Genomic DNA, 17046 nt, shown 5'->3' on the forward strand with positions numbered 1-17046 from the left:
AAAGGCTGACACAGTAATTCTAATCTGGAAGTGGCTGAGGTGGGTGGATACAATTTCTGATTTTTTGGTGTGTTTTCTTTCTTAGGACATGGTAACCTTCCTAGATAAGTTGGTAAGTAATAATTTTGAACTGATCTCTTTGGAGAATTCTGTTTGGGTCTGGGCAATTAATACAAGATGTGAGCCTTTCAAGGTGTTAGCTTTTGGAGCCCTCGAGCAGAGTAGCAGGGCTAGGAAAGGCACACTTTGGGACAGTGGGAGGTGGGTGGTTGCCCAGAAGAAGTTACCAAGGCAGAGATGAGTTTATTCTGTTTTTTTGTTTGTTTGTTTCATGAAAAGCATCTACCAGGGAATAGGATACCTCTGTTTGTTTGAGTCAAGAAGTTTGGAAAATATCCTATTAGCCAATGGTTATCAACCTGTGGGTCGCGACCCCTTTGGGGGTCAAACGACCCTTTCACAGGGGTCGCCTAAGACCATCAAAAAACACATATATAATTACATATTGTTTTTGTGATTAATCACTATGCTTTAATTATGTTCAATTTGTAACAATGAAAATACATCCTGCATATCAGATATTTACATGACGATTCATAACAGTAGTAAAATTACAGTTATGAAGTAGCAACGAAAATAATTTTATGGTTGGGGGTCACCACAACATGAGGAACTGTATTAAAGGGCCGTGGCATTAGGAAGGTTGAGAACCACTGCTATAGGCTAATGTTTCACAACTTTTTAAAATTTACATTTCTTTTGAAATGTCTAAAATCAAATGCCTTCAGTTAACATTATTTGGAATGTCAAACTCAAAACAAATCAACAAGGGTGACCTGCGAATATGCTTTTGCAGAGCACATGTACTATTCCTGAGATAATAACTCAGTGACAGCCTCCTGCCATCCTCAGTTAGGCCATGGTGAGAAATGAAAACGGGAGGGACAGCTAAGAGAGCCTCAACGCAGTGGGATTTATCACTTCTTAATCGGTGTGAGAGTCAAGGGAAGAATCTGATATGACTAATGCGTTCCAGTACCACACCCAGGCAGGGTTCCAGGCACTAGTAAATGAGGCCAAAATGTCATGGTCCCTGACCTCTGCAGATTCTCAGTCCTACGGAATTGGCACTGGAACTTCTGAGTGCGCTGGGGACATCTAAGTGGACACGGTCCAGTGTGGCCGCCCCAGGCCTGATGCTATAATGACCTTACATGGCGTGATCAGTGGAGGGGTCCCTAGGAAGTGAATGAGAGAATTGCATTTGAGGGTTGGGCTCAGGGGAGAGCACAAGGCCTGGGCTCTCAGCACCTCACCCCTGAAACCTGCCCACATTCACCTCCCTTCTTTATCCTTTGCTAGGGCATCCTCCAAGCGGTGTTCATTGGCCACGACTGGGGTGGCATGGTGGTGTGGAGCATGGCTTTCTTCTACCCTGAGAGAGTAAGGTAATTAGGCCATGAGCAATGAGAATTTGGGTAAGACTGGGGCTGAATTCCCATTAGAATCCTTCCTTGAGTCTCAAACCACAGAAAATGTCTGGAAAACAAATAGGTTATCTGGGAAGGTAGCACCTTAGCTCCTTCATGCCCATTGACACATTAACAAGGAGGGCTTAATGAGCTAATGTCTTAGAAAGTGAGGCCTGTCCCAGTTGCTGGTGGTGGGACAGATAATTCAGGGACAGTACTCAGTGGGCACGCGGGAGAAGGATGGTAGACCCTGAGGGGAGTGGGAAGGCGGCAGGGGTGTTGGGCTTATAGAATTAAGCATCAGGAGAGACGTCAGTCCTGGACAGGGAGTCAGAAAATGTGGCTTCCAGTTTCGCCCTGAATTGGCTGTGTGACAAATCACTTTATTAGGCCTTGTGTCCTCGACCACAAAGCGGCAACCTGACTACCCAACTGCTGGGGTCTAGCCCCAGCAGGTCCAGGGGTCCCCAAAGGTGTGGACGGAGTCGGCGAAGAAGGAATGACACGGAGACAGCGTTCTGTTGATCAGCAGCCTAGCCAGGATCTCTAGCCCGGATCTGGTCTGGATCTCCAGAGAGGTTCTGCTTCGGATCTCCAGCGAGGCTCTGCAGCCATGTTCCCTCGCTAGGTTCCCCAGCCAGGCTCTGTCCAGGTTCTCCAGCCAGGTTCTGTAGCCAGGTTCTAGTCAGGCTCTCCTGCCAATCTCCGCAGTCAGGTTCAGTCCAGGATCCCCTGCCATGCTCTCTCGCCAGGCTCCGCCTCCAGGCTCCCAGGCCAGTCCCTCTCCAGGATCCTCCGGCATGCTCTCTCCAGCGAAGTTCTTCTGTCTCTAGAGAACGTTCTGTGTAGGTTCTGTGCCTAGGCTCTGTCTCTCTTGGTCCTGTCTTCCAAGCCCTGTGTTCTGAGTTCTGTGTCTTGCTGTCTAGTTACATCTGTATTTATACCAGTTGATTCAATCCTATCAATCTCTATTCCAAAGGTTAGGGCGTTTCTTATCTCCATTCCAGGGAGTAAAGATTATGTAGCTTAAGCATGATTGTTCGTAGTTAAAGTGATTAATTACCCGCCTGGCACTTAGTTGAGGGGTTTTATTCCCTCCCTAACTTCAGGGGAAAATCCCTACCTGGGGATTCAACCTTTCTCAGAGAGGTGACCTTGGTTAAAACACAGCGCCAAGAAGGTGAGCAAACATATTAAGAACCGTATGCCATATATGCCAGGTCCCTTGAAACAGCAAGGATGGACCGGCTCCCGGCACCCAACCTGCAACGTGCTGCACAGATGTCAGGTTAGAAAGGCATTTCAGAGCTGCAGCAGGAGCTTTCAGATGGTGGGTTTCGAACCCAGAGAGGCGGGTGGTTTTTTGCAGCCACACTCCTTTTGAGCTGGCAGCCAAAATTAAAACTTGTCTGACCTCCCATTTCAGCCTGGGATCTTAGCAGGTTCAATAAGCATTATCCTTACCGGCCATCTGGTTTCCCTAACGAATCTAGTTCCTTTTTATTTGGCTAAGTTTATAAGAACGGAAACACAGGAGAACTAGGTTCAGCTCAACACCAGCTCAAATGGTAGAGTGGGATCAAAGACTAAGAAAAAGCAAACATTTTCTAAAATATTTATAATTTGTTCACACTCTTGCTTTTCTGATCTCTTTAGCTTCTCTCTCTGTCCTCTTCCTCATTCAAAGGCAAAATAAGAGCTCAGTTCTTAACAATTGGATTCACCAAAAAGTTTCTCTACCTACTGGGTTAGATGCCAAGTTCACATTCGCACCAGGTCTTCCATGACACCCAGCTCCAGAAATGTTTTATTCTCCTGAGCACCCACGGCATTCTGTGCTGTTCTCACGCTTATCTCACAGTCTATTGCATAATAAAGCCATGGGTATATTTGTCTAGTTTTCCTTATTAAGTTATAATAAGCTCCTTGAATACTGATTTTATATTTTTTTCTCCCCTAGTATATAGCATGGAATTACACTCAACACAGGAGAGACACAGTGAGTGAAGGAAGGAAGGAAAAAAATGCTAAAAATTAGGGAGAAATTGTAGTGTTCACATATTCTGGTCAAAGTTGATACACTAGATGTAGTTGTGTGTGTGTTCTGTCTGTCTTCATCTAAGGCAAGTGAGAAATACTGCAGTTTAACGGGGATGAGGTGGGGTGGCGGGGGGATGGGAAACCCTGGGCTGGGATTCAAGAAATCTGAGTGTAGATCCCATTCTCCCACACACTGACGGTGTGAGAGCTTGTGCACATCACTTTCCCCGCTTTGAGCTTTGGCTTGATGTGTAAGGTCCATATAGACTATCGTCTGACAGGGTTTAAGTCTTGGTGCCTCTTCTTTCCATAGGGCAGTGGCAAGTTTGAATACTCCCTTCATGCCAGCAAACCGCAATGTGTCCCCGATGGAGATACTCAAAGCCCATCCTATTTTTAATTACCAGCTCTATTTCCAAGAACCGGTAAGTTTGGGGCCCTGAGATCAATGACCCCAGCAAGGTATTGTTCTTCTTTCCCCTTTCTCTCCCCTCCCCATTGGCTTGATGTATCTCTGTCCCCTTTAATTTTCTGTGGCTTTAGTCAGAAATTTTGTACAAATGGGCTCAGGTGAAACTGACTCCAGAGCTCAGCTGGTCCTTTCCAGGTGATGGCGTGTGTGTGTGTGTGTGTGTGTGTGTGTGTGTGTGTGTGTGTGTTTGGGTTGGTGAGGGGGACAGTGGTGGGGCTGACAGCACACCAGGTTCTCCTGCTTCTTCAAAACTATGGAGTGGGAGCTGAGCACTAGTTTGGAGCTGTTCCTTCTTAGTCCTCTGCCTGAGATTAGAGTAGAACCCACCTCATGTTGGTGACAGCTCCTGCCCTTGGCTTCTTGCGGAGGAAGGTTTGTGATCACAGGGAGCCGCAGAGCCTAAAAGCCCTACACTGGCCCTTTGTGTGCTTTGGGAGATGTGGAGGGGTTGCTAGGTGTCACCCCATGTGCCACAACACCCAGGATGCCCCTTGGAGCTTGGGTGATATGTGTGATGGGGTGTCACTGCCACATTTCATGGGGATTCACTGAGAGCAGCAACGTGAGCCAGTCTAAGGTGTGATGTCTGCTTGTCGCCCTTTCCCGGGTGTTCGCTTCCCCTGGTACAGCTCACACTGGGGAAGCATCTGGTGAGGGGGAGGGAAGCAAACGGTGGATCTTGGTTCTTGAGTGGCAGCTCCTTAGCCTCTGGGAATGGAGGAGGGGACAGAGTCCCACACTAAATTAGGAAGCTGGGTTTGGGTCCCTCTCACCTCTTATTTGACCCATTTTTAATCTCTGGCTCTGCTTGGCTCCCACCACAAGAGTCCAACCCAGGGGTGGGCAAACTTTTTGACTCGAGGGCCACAATGGGTTCTTAAACTGGACCGGAGGTCTGGAACAAATCTTGGATGGAGTGTTTGTGTGAACTAATATAAATTCAAAGTAAACATCATTACATAAAAGGGTATGGTCTTTTTTTTTTTTAGTTTTATTCATTTCAAACGGGCCGGATCCAGCCCACGGGCCGTAGTTTGCCCACGGCTGGTCCAACCCCTTCCCCCTGCCCTCTGTGTGCCCAGAGCTCCCCTCCCATAGCACCCCGCCCCACAGGTCTCTTCATCACCTCGAATCCCCCATGCACCTTTGTCACTTCTCACCCTTGCACCTTCTCCCCTAGCCCGGCCCCAGGGCCTGTGTATAGGTTACAACAGGCCCTCAACACTCTGGCCCCACCAGTGGGGTTCCCCATGTGGAGAATCCAGAGGGAGGGAGAGGGTGTGGGGTTTCGTGTCCACTTTTTTCCCTTCGACCTCTTTTTTTTTTTCCTCTCTTTTCATCCTTTGGACCTTATATTTGTAAGGAGACTCCTAGCTGCTGTGAAACAAAGGTGCCCTGTAATGTTTGTGAGGGATTGAGCATTACAAATATGTTCAAAGGTCAGAAATGCCTTAACTGGTATTACTTGTGAAGAATGACTATTCATTATTTCATCTAGCGAATATTTATGCATCTTCTATTATGTGCCCTCAAAGGGCTTCAGGGTTCCCCAAGGTTTTTTCTGACTACACTTTGAGAAATACTGCTTTATACTGGTAAAAAGCTGTATTCGTGTAATTACAGGAGATAGAAAAAAGGAAGTAGTAGTTTCACTGTGTATTGTGTGTTTTGTTTTGTTTTTGTGTATTGTGTTTTGATCAAACTTCATTTAGAGTATTGATCAGTGGGATTTAGCTCATTAAAGTTATCTTTATTATTTTTTAAGTTGTAAAATACACATAACATCAAATTTACCATTTTAACCATTTTAAGTGTACAGTTCAGTGGCATTAAGCGCATTCACATTGTTATGCAACCGTCACCTCCATCCTCTCCAGAACTCTCTTCATCTTGCAGAACTGAAACTCTGTACCCGTTAAACATAAACTCCCCACTCACTCTTCCCCCCAGACCCTGGCAGCCCCCATTCTGCTTCCTGCCTCTGTGAATTTTACTCCTCTAAGTGGACTCATACAATGTTTGTCCTTTTGTATCTGGCTTATTTCACTTAGCATTATGTCCTCAGGGTTCATTCACACTGTAGCACGCGTCAGAATTTCCTTTCTCCTTAAGACAATGATAGCTTACTGCAGTGATGGCGAACCTATGACACGCATGTCAGAGGTGACACGCGAACTCATTTTTTGGTTGATTTTTCTTTGTTAAATGGCATTTAAATATATAAACTAAATATCAAAAATATAAATCTTTGTTTTACTATGGTTACAAATATCAAAAAATTTCTATATGTGACACGGCACCAGAGTTAAGTAGGGTTTTTCAAAATGCTGACACGCCGAGCTCAAAAGGTTCGCCATCACTGGCCTACTGTATGTGACATTTGTTTCTTCATTCATCCATCATGGACAATGGGGTTGCAGCTACAGCTTTTTTGAGTGCTGGATGCAGTTAGTTGTGTTCACAGCAACCCTGTGGCATCTCTCCCGGCCTTTCAGCTGAGCAAGCAGAGACTCTGACGGGCTTACTAACTGGCTGATACTAAGTACATGACTGGGTCAGGATGTTGACCTGGTCTTGCTTGACTTCAGAGCCCACGTGCCTCCCCTTATGCCACGCTGGGAGGGAGCTTGGACTGAGTGTGTCTGTGTGTCCCAGAAGAGAGGGGAGGAGCAAACCAGGATGAGCTCAAAGTCCTCATTGAAAAAGTGACCTCAGGGGGAAGACACTAAATCATTGCAGTCCTAGCGGGAGAGTGTTTGGTTTCCAAGGTTGATACAGTCATTGTGAAAAAAATCAGTACCTCTATTGTTCTGTTACAGCAGCTGGGTTTAAAATCTGCAGGAAGAGTGTGGGGATGGTTTTGTTCTTAAGAACGAAACCTCTTGTCAGGGAAATGGTGGATATTCAAATCAGTGACCTGGCCACTGCCAGGAGCCCAGGAATCCCGCTGGCATGGTCAGGGTAAGCCCCGAGCGGGGTCTTAAGGAGAAACCATGCACCTGGTTCTGCCTGCATGTCTGCTACCTACTCAGTGATGGAGCAAGTCCCTTCCTATCTCTGGCCCTCGGTTTCCTCATCGGAAAAAGGATGGCCTCATTGGATGGTTTTCAAACAGGTTATAGCTGCAAATGTAAGCTGAATCCAGGCCAATAAGTTAAATATGACACAGCCCCGCCTCCCTCCCACCCCCTCGCTTCAGGTTGCTGAGCACTGTGGGGTGTGGCTTAGACAAACTCTGGGTTTAGATCCAGCCCCACCCCCAGCTATTTGAACCCTTAGCCCACATGTTTACCATCTTGCCCTGAGAATTTGCCAAGTCTGGTGGAAACTAATACTAGAAGGTGTGTTTTTCTTTGCTTGGCAAAGAAGGGAATAGGCTTTGCATTTGTATTAGTAAGAAAAGGAGGACGGACGAGGAGGCAGCAAAGACAAAAAATGAGCTTAAAAAAAAAGTACTGAGTTGTGTAAAATAAAAAATCAAATCCCCCTTCACTCATCTAGAACTAGCTACTGTGAATGGTTTGGTGTTTCCCATTTAAAAAAATATGCTTTTAAGTAAGTGTGTGTGTGTGTGTGTGTGTGTGTGTGTGTGTATACATAATTTTTAGTATAAATTGAATCATTCTGCTTTTTTTTATTCAATAGATCTTAGACAGATTTCCCTATCAGTACCTATAGATTTACCTCCTTCCTTTTCAGATGGACCATGATTCATTTCACCCGTCCTCAACTGAGGAGCCGTGAGCTACCTCCTCACAGTCTTTATCATGGTTTTGTTTTGTGCCATTCACAGAAGACACTCGCGGCATTTCATTTTTGTTTTCTTCAATGGGTGGTGTGATGTTATAGTGAAAAGAACCAAATACTGAGGGGCTTGGAGTCTGGAGTTCTCGCTTCCAGCCTGGCCATTTATAATCCGCCTTCGAACACGGTCACACCTCAACCTGAGGGTCTTCCTCCTCGAGATGGCCCTCCCACCTCAGTGCCGAGTGACCAGCGAGTGTGGCGTCAGAGTGACTCAGGGCGCCAGGGCCCCTCTGAGGCCTGACTCCTCTCTCTCATCTGCCTGGCCAGGCTGCAGGGAGTAATGAATAGTTTTTTCTTCTTGCCCAGGCATCAGGTGTCTCTATCCACTGGCATCCTCAACCCCAGAGACAACCACCCAGCCCTGTTTTCTGGCGTGCTTTGAGAGAACTCGGCCCCGAGTTTCACAGAACTTCCAGTTATTATCAAGGTAGACGGAACGTGAAGCAGAGCTGCTGCCCCGGGCCACTGATTAGAGGGAGGCTCCCATCTCCCCCGGGAGACAGTCTGTGATCTTGGCAGCTGAGGCACAAAGGCTGCCCACGCTCATGCTTTGTGGGAGCTCCCTGGATTTTCTGTTGACCCTCTTGGCATCTGTTCGCTCTCGAAGGACCATTTGAGGGCCAAAGCCCCGCCCAGACCTCTGGCCTCTGACGATGCCTCCACACACTGACATACACCCCTGGGCTCCTGAACAGCAGCGGTTTCTGGGATGGGGCTGCTCTCAATAAATAAGAGTGATGACTCGTGGCGACAGGGCTGACCGGGGCTTTCATCAATCACTTCAAATGGACTTCCTCCCGTGGCTGTTTCTTGCCTCGGCATTCATCACACAGCAGATTGATTCTCCATCATAACTGAATCTTACAGATGTAAGGGGATTGTAATTAACACGACAGCATCCCTTTCCTCATAAAATCATAAACTGCAGACCCAGCACCGCCAGATGACAAATGTGTCCTTTGCTGCGGTGCTGGCGTCCCGTGGACCCCGAGCTCTCATGATCTGCAATATGCAGAACAAACAATGCAGTGGAGAAGGAACTCTTGCAGTGAGCAGGGACGGAGGGTGCTGGCCACTGCAGTGGCTATTGCCTGGCTTATGGGACCCTCCTCTCTGGGGACATTCCTAGGAGAGGGACATACATACCGTCAGCCTTACCCAGGACCAGTCACAGATGGTCCCGGGAAGAAGAAGAGCGGATGCTTCCCTGCGCTCAAGGGGCTCCGAGGAGACACAGCAAAGGCTCTGTGGGAACCGAGAAGGGCAGAGTTATTTTATGTGATGGGGGAAGACAGGACTTCATGGAGGAGGCAGTGTTTGGGACAGATATTGAAGGCTTCTTGAAGGCCAAACTGAGGGAGGTAGGTGTTCTTGGTGGAGGCTACAATATTTTAAATCAAGGAGGTGGGAAAGCAGGGCACCGTTTAGAAAACATTCTGCAATCCGGTTTAGTTGTTGCCTGGGTGTGTTTAGGTGAGCATTTGGAAGGAGGAGATAAAAATAGATTGGCACTTTGCTATAGACTGAATGTTTGTGTCCACTCCCCACCCTCACCCCACCCCGAATTCCTATCTTGAAATCCCAGTCCTTATGTGATGTTAATAGGAGGTGGACCCTTTGGGAGATGATTGGGTCTCGAGGGCGGAGCCCTCATACAGGGAATTAGTGCCCAGATAGTCCCCTCCCCCCTCCACCACGTGAGCACACAGTGAGAAGATGCCATCTCTGAACCAGGAAGTGGGCTCTCACCAGACACTGAGTCTGCTGGGGCCTTGGTCTTGGACGTCCCAGCCTCCAGACTAAATAAGTATCTGTGTTTGTAAACTACACAATTTGTGGTTCTGTTATAGCAGCTGGAATGGACTAAGACACACTGCCATGCTCTGCCTCAGTTCCTTCCCATAACAATGATCCCCCAGCGACTGTGTGGAGGAAGGAGCTCTATTATTTCTGAGCGGTTGCCACTGGTGGATTCATGCCTCAGAGACAGCTGACTTCCTTTACACTTTGTTTTAGGGAGTGGCTGAGGCTGAACTGGAAGAGGACCTGTACCGGACTTTCAAACTCTTTTTCAGAGCACATGATGAGGTGAGGGGTACGGGGGTGGGAGGGTAGAAGGCGGATAAGTAGCAGGAAGGGGGAGCTGCAGGGGTGCAGAGGTCTCTGGATGGCCTCCCTGGGAAGAGGGGGTGGGGACTGGAGCCTGGGAATGAGCAAGCTGGCCCTCTTCCCTGTGATTTCTGTAGTCAGGGTGAGTGGATCCCACGCTACCGGTCACACTGATGGGGGAAGGTCACATCCTCACTGCCACACACCAGTAAAGCTTTGAAACTAAAATCAAAGAATGATTATAACAGTGACTGTGGAGAAATTATACCATTTTAACCAACATGCAGAATTGTTTATCAAAGCCCCAAATTAATTGCTGTTTCAACCCTTTTCATGAACAACCACAGTTGCTTATAATGGTTTATCTCCATACCCTCTACCCACCCTCATATAGTCAGTGCCTGCTTAGCCTTTCCCATGTTTGCCACTTTCTGTGCTGACCACTTCTAGCATCTCACTCTTTTATATTGAATTCAATTGCTTCTTTCTGAAGGACTTTCTTTTGTAGTTAGTTCTTTCCAGTCTGTTAGTAGTAAACTCATAATGTTTTTGGCCAGAAAATGTCTTTTTTGCTTTCAATTTTGAAGTATAGTTTGAATATGGAATTCTAGGTTGACAATTTTTTTTTCTTTTAGAGGCTCCTGTCATTGTTTATGCGAAACATGCTTCCGATCTACCCTATTATTGTTTTTTTAGTGGTATTTAATCTGCAGGTTAACCCATCTTTGAAGTTTTGTGTGTTTATTGCTTTTTCTTTCAATGAACATTTTTTGAAATTTATGAAAGTTTTATTTGGCTCCTTTTCAAATCACTCTGATCTATTGTTCTGTTCTTGTTTTTCAGTTTCTTTTATGTTTTTAATAATTTTAAGCATACTCATTTTCATTCTCTCCCTCTCTCTCACAAGTTCTATTAGTTGATACTAGGGGCCCAGTGCATGAAATTTGTGCATGGGGGGTGGGTCCCTCAGCCCGACCTGCACCCTTTCCAATCTGGGAGCCCTCAGGGGATGTCCTACTGATGGCTTAGGCCTGCTCCCCGTGGTTCTCTGCTCTCTGCGGACCCGCCTGCTTGATGCCACCGCAGGCTCTGTTGTCTGCTCTCTGTGGGGGCCTGCTTGCCCTTTGCTGCTCTCGGTGGGAGCTTGCTTGCCTTTCTGGCTCACTGCCACAGGGGCAAGCAGGGCCTTAGTGTCTGCTCTCTGTGAGGGCCCTGCAGGGGACTGCTTGCCCCTCGCTGTCAGGCCAGGTGCAAGCAGGGCCCTCCTGTCTGCTCGCTCGCTGCAGGGGACGTTCCCGCCCTGCCTCTGGCCACTTGCGCGCGTACTGGCTCAAAGCACCTGGGTCCCAGGGATGTTCCTGCCCTGCCCCCAGCCTCTCGGTGCCTGCACGCATGGGCCTGGAGTGGCCAGGGGCATTCCAGGACCCCAGCCACTCCGGCCTTACATACAGGCCTACAGGCTCAGAGCAGCCTGGGTCCCAAGGACGCCCAGCCCCAGGACTCAGGCTGCTTGGCGCCAATGCGCGCACAAGCAGCCACCCCGCCCCTGGCCGCTCGGTGCCTGCGTATGCAGATTAACCTGCCATCTTTGTCGGGTTAATTTGCATACTCACTCCTGATTGGCTGGTGGGCTTTTGCAAAGTGATGGTCAATTTGCATCTTTTTCTTTTATTAGTGTAGATTCACAATTTGCTATGTTTACTGTCTCTTGCAATGGGATTTTCAGGAGGGGGGTGGGATAGAGAAGAGAGGGAGTTTTGTAATTTTGGTTTGTGAGCTCATCTTCAAGCAACACTGAATCTGTGCAGTAGGCTTCAGCTGGGATTGAGGAAATGGCCCTCTTGTGTTTTAGCACTGGCTGCTTCTGTCAGACATCCTGGTGGTATTACTAGCCCAGCCTCACTTTGTTGTGGTTGCTGTTGATTTTGCATCTTGGGGATTTCCAGATCATGGAGAGAGTGTAAATTCAAACCCAAGCACTTGTGAAGGCAGGCTCGTAGCTATAAATTTCTGGGTGAACATTTTTTGGTTTCCTCTTAGTTCTAAACTGAATGGACCAACTCCTTTGACATCTCTCTGTCATGATGGGTGGGACCACAGATTTATTGTGGAGGGTCTTATCTTTAACTTCCCATCTGCCATAGACCTAAGGTCTCATCTCTATTCCCATTGATTGATATAATCAAGTTGTTATAATATCACCAAGACCTGCAAGTGGGGGGGCGGGAGGGGGCGGGCAGGGGGCAGGCAGCCTGGGCCCAGAGCTTTGATTGTTAGCTATTTCTGCTGTGAACCCTGAGGACTTGCCTACCTCTCAGGAGTTTAGCATGTTTGTACTAGTCTGATGACACAGTAAGTGACTGTTCCAACATATTTTCTTTACTTTACCCATGACATAATCTCCAACTTTTCTTCTTACAGGCTCTGATCAACCTGTACGACGTCTGTGAAAAAGGTAAGAAGTATTCTTAGAAGGGAAGGGAATCAGGAGGGCCATGGCAGGAGCCAGCTGAGCATTAAATGAGCATTTCTCCATCGGACTCTATGAGCAGAAACAGCCACCTGCCAGCTCTGAACTATGACTGGCTTACCATAGGGTTCCCCGCAGGTGACTAACACTCCCCTTAGCCCTGGGCTGACCACAGGGCCTCAGGTTCCTTTCCTTCAGGGACCTTTGGATTCAAGATCTTAAACAGTAAGAGCTTGGGGGACTCTTAGAGCTTGTCGGGGCAATCCCAGCCTCTACTGACAAGGACCGAGACCCAAGATAGGAACTGACATCTGCAGGGTCACCTGGTGCAGGCAGAGGGAGAGTCGGGCTAGCCCCCAAGCCAGGTCTCCCCTGTCATAGTCCACTGTCCTCTCCTCCATCCCAGCCCCGAGTCCTGTCATTCCAGTTCTGTCACATTTCCACCCTTGTCCTCCCTCCTGGGTTGGAAACAAGTGAAGAGTCAGAGTGAAGAACAGACTGGAGTTCATCCATGGCTCTGAGATCCAGCACTGTTCCCACAGACCTTACCTTTGCCCCAACACTCTGGCCTTACCATTATTCACTTGTATTTTTATTGATAATGAGGACACTACTACTTGTTTGTGCACCTACTATGTGCAGCAAATGCTGGCCTGGCCCTCTTTAGATACATTATTTATAATCCTCATGACACCCTTAAAAACCCCATTATTATCTGCATTCTACACATGAGGACAATGAAGCTCAGGAAGTTGTCCAAGTGGCCAGGCTGGGCTTAAACTGCTCTGACCCTAAAGGCCATACACCTCTCACTGGTCAAGACCACATCTCCCTTCCCTCTCGCCTCCTCCCTCCATTCCTTTCTCGGTCACTCGGTCACTCTGCATTCCTCCGCTCTGCAGACGGTTTGAGCTCACACTTGGTGAGGTAGCACAGGCAGCAGAGTCAGGGAGTCCAAGGGGAGGCGGACGGATGGCAGGAACGCAGGGAGGGGGACACGAGGGGCTGTCACCCGGCCCCGAGACAGCAGAGAGCTAGGAGCTCCGGCCTCCAGGGAGGCTCAAGTGCTTCATCACAGAGGCACCTGCTCACATAGCCCTGCGATGGAGCTCACAGAAGGCTGCATCCATCTCCCAGCTCCTGTGCCTCCAAAGCTCCCAGCTGAGCCTGGGGAGCCCCCCGGGGCTGTCCCCCGTGAAATGGCGGTGGTCCCTGGGCTGTCCATCAGCATCACAGGGTTGCCCCCCCCCCACCCCCAGGACGGGGAACTGCCAGGACACAGTGTACACTCCTGAAAACATGAGATTCCACACCGAGGACACTGAGGGAGGGCCCGTGAGTGTGCCGAGGGCGACAGCACGCCTGCGCCCTGCCCGATGGTTTTCCAGGCTCTGAGGACGATGGGAGCAGGCACTGGTGAACATTCCAAGACTCTCCGTGGAGATATCTGAAGAGGGATGGGATTCGTTAAGCTAGGGAGGAAAGGCTTCGTCTAGGGGAGAGGGAGAGCTGGAGGGCTGGCAGGGCCGAAGACAGGTGTCATCCTGGGACGGAGGTGTCGTTTTGGGAGGACAGGAGGGGGGCGGTCAGTCCTCGTGTGTGTCCCAGAAGCGGAGGCCTGGGTGTGACACTCTTGGGTTCTAGAATGAAAGAGGCAACAATGACTTCTCTGACGGAGAGGACAGGGTCTCCCTGTGGATAAGAGAGGATGAGTGAAGGAGCGCCAAGGGAGGCGGGAGGCAGTTAGGAGGTCAGCCTCCATTGCGAAGGCCGGCACTCGCGGTGGGACCCCTGGCCGAGGGCGTGGGATCGGGAACAAGTGGCTTTTTGCAGGAGGACTCTTTGTGGAATCCCCGGAAGACCCCAGCCTCAGCAGGATTGTGACCGAGGAGGACATCCGCTTCTACGTGCAGCAGTTCAGGAAGTCCGGTTTCAGGTACACGGCGTGGTGCCCAGAACACAGGAGAGGCTGGTCAGCACGGGGGCTGCTGTGCTCAGGGTGCAGGACAGGCCCGGTTCCCGCCCCCACGGCCCGTGGAGGCCTGGCTGCCCTGCTTCCCTGCCTGCAGTGGTGGAGGCTCACCGTCGGCTCTGGTTTGGGATGGCTCACCTCCCTCTACCTTCTGGGCCCCTCCGAGCAGATGCTTTTAACCTTTTTTCAGTCACGACCCCCTGAGAATCAAATGACAGTTCTGAGTTCTTTCTTCAGAAAAACACGGACCCTCAAAAACTGCATACATTTTTAGGGGGACTGGAGACCTCTCTTTTTAAAGAGCTTTGTTGAGCGCTGGCTCACATACCATATAGAATTCACCCTCTGAAAAGTCCAGTGCAGTGGTTTTAGCCCACTCACGGAGCTGTGCGGTCATCACCACATCGCCCCAAAGAGAAAGGCCATTTCCTTGAGCAGTCAGCTCTCCCCCACTTCCCCTCGACCCCCTAGTCCTAGGCCGTCCCTATCTGCCCTCCGTCTCCATGGATTTGCCTACTCCGGGCATTTCACATAAATGCAGTACAGTGTGTGTGCCTCTGTGCCTGGCTTCTCGCTCAGCTGGTGCTCTCAGGGATCTCCACGTTATAGCAGGTGTCCAACCTCATTCCCTTGGCTCAGGCCTGCGTTCACGCTGATGGTCTGGGCCTCTGCTCTGGAACCACAAGGCCTTGCTCCAACGGCCCCTTTCCTGCATTGCCCTTCGAATACTTACACATTGCAAATCTTTGAAGCTCCTGGTTTCTTCAAGGATGTTGCAGTTCACCACATGTCCATCCTTCTTCTCTCCCTCGTGCCTCTCTCTACACTTCCATCCTTTACTCCAACCCGAGGGCTCAGAAAGAGCCAAGCCATGGGCACTGCCTTGGCCAGCCCCGCCCGGAAGTCCTCTATCCTGTAGCCTTGGCTGGGAACGCCTGTGGCCCCCACCCTTTAGCCCCAGCATTCTGGCACCACCACAACCCACAACTCTTCCCTAAGCTTTTTTTTTCTTCTTCTTTTGAGGCTGAGACCATTTAAGAGTCTCAGATTTGAGGACAGCTTTGCTCTGAAGGGAGCATAGAGATAATGTGGCCTCACCCCCTCCTTGTTCCGGAGGAAAATGAAAAGTCCCAAAAGGGTATGTGGCATGTCCAAGGTATTCCCAGGGCCTAGAGCTGTGAGACCCGAGAGCGCCAACCCCGACTAGGCCCGAGGACTGGCAGAGGGTTCTAGGTCCAGCCCCAGAGCCGCCCTGCCTGTCCCCGAGGAGCCACCTCTGCACCACCCCCTGAAGTCCCTTCTCCAGGGGTTCCCCAGGGCAGGGGAGTGGCCTCTGGATGGTGAGGGCGCTAAACAAGCTCCCACCCTCTTACGTGACAGCCCTGGGATGACATGGAGAGTCCTGTGGGGCCGGCTCCGTGTGACAGCCCTCTCCACGGACCCTCTCCGCGAACCCCGCGTGTCCCCAGGCCTGGCACTTAGGCACCGTTGTTTGTGCCGGCTCGGTCCTCTTTCCCGCAGAAGCTTGGCTCTCCCTGGGAGACCGGTGCCTGGTGGGTCCGCAGCACAGTCATGTACTAAAAGCTTTCCTCTCTTTATTCCCTGATCTGCCCCCCAGGGGTCCCCTAAACTGGTATCGAAACATAGACAGGAACTGGAAGTGGGGCTGCAAAGGCACAGGACGGAAGGTGAGTGCTGGGTTAGTGTTGCGCCCACCCCCACCCCGGCTTCCCATTGCCCTGGGTCAGAGCTGGGGGTGGACAGACCGACCTGCTGGCTTCCGCCTTTCTGTCCTTTTCCTCTGAGCTTTTGGAAGTGCCTCCTCCAGGTTTCCCTTAGGCCTCTTCTGCTGATGCTTCTCTTGGAATGGGTAGTGTTAGGGACAGAGCAGGACTCTGACTGGGTGACTGCAGCTTCAGTCTGGGAGGCCCAGGTCTCCTGGTGGTGCCCCAGCTCAGGGCAGCAGATGGTCCAGGGTGACTCCCAAAGGGTTCACTGATGGAGCACTGGGTGTTCTCAGAGAGGCAGGGCTTCGTCTCGGCCTTATCACGTGACCAAGTCAGTCTGTGGCTCTGTTTCCTCGTTTGTCCAGCAGAAGATGGTTTCCAATCTCTGGGTCTGCGATGGGAGTAATGGGGCCCCCAGTTTCCATTCAGAACATTCAAAACCTAAGGGTGATTGCGTTTTCAAGGTCCTGGCTCACTTGGGAACCCTGGTCGTCTTGTTGGCTCTCTCGACTGTGAACACCCTCTGTGTGTCAGGCACTGTGCTAGACCGCGGATTTACCAAATGGATAAAACAGACGAGGTCTCAACGACACGGGTTGGTCTGGAGGCAGCACAGCATAGAAGGCAGTGGTTAAGAGCGGGCTGGACAGAATTCGGCCTGGGATCTGACCCCCGTGTGGCCTTGGTCAACACTCTTAACCAGTGTGTTCTTTGTTGCCGCTTCTGTAATCTGGGAATGACAACAATGGTGCTAACATGTAAGGATAACATGGGTTAATGCACATAAAATGCTTAGAACAGTGCCCAGCACATAGCAGTAGTTCAATTAATGCTCCTTATCATCACTGTATTCTGTGATTGACAGAAATTACAAAGCCGCAGTTTGATGGGCAAAATCTCTCCAAGTGTGGATGGACATAATGTCAAAGATTCTGGGAAGGCGAACCCTGATGGTGCTTAAGTTGGGAATTCCCTTC

The 17046-nt window shown here is 49.9% G+C and overlaps 1 protein-coding gene across 1 annotated transcript in view; it reads left to right on the top strand.

Annotated features, from left to right (window-relative positions):
* Nucleotides 1-17046, top strand: part of LOC132235331 (bifunctional epoxide hydrolase 2-like) — a 66893-nt gene that overhangs the window by 44787 nt on the left and 5060 nt on the right. Inside the window, exons 10-16 of the mRNA XM_059697533.1 lie at nt 86-112; nt 1363-1448; nt 3826-3937; nt 9808-9879; nt 12322-12355; nt 14204-14306; nt 15961-16030. Of these exons, the coding sequence (XP_059553516.1) occupies nt 86-112; nt 1363-1448; nt 3826-3937; nt 9808-9879; nt 12322-12355; nt 14204-14306; nt 15961-16030 (504 nt within the window). The remainder of the gene's footprint in view (nt 1-85; nt 113-1362; nt 1449-3825; nt 3938-9807; nt 9880-12321; nt 12356-14203; nt 14307-15960; nt 16031-17046) is intronic.

This window comes from Myotis daubentonii, chromosome 5 (genome assembly GCF_963259705.1).
Source record: "Myotis daubentonii chromosome 5, mMyoDau2.1, whole genome shotgun sequence".
Lineage (NCBI taxonomy): Eukaryota > Metazoa > Chordata > Mammalia > Chiroptera > Vespertilionidae > Myotis > Myotis daubentonii.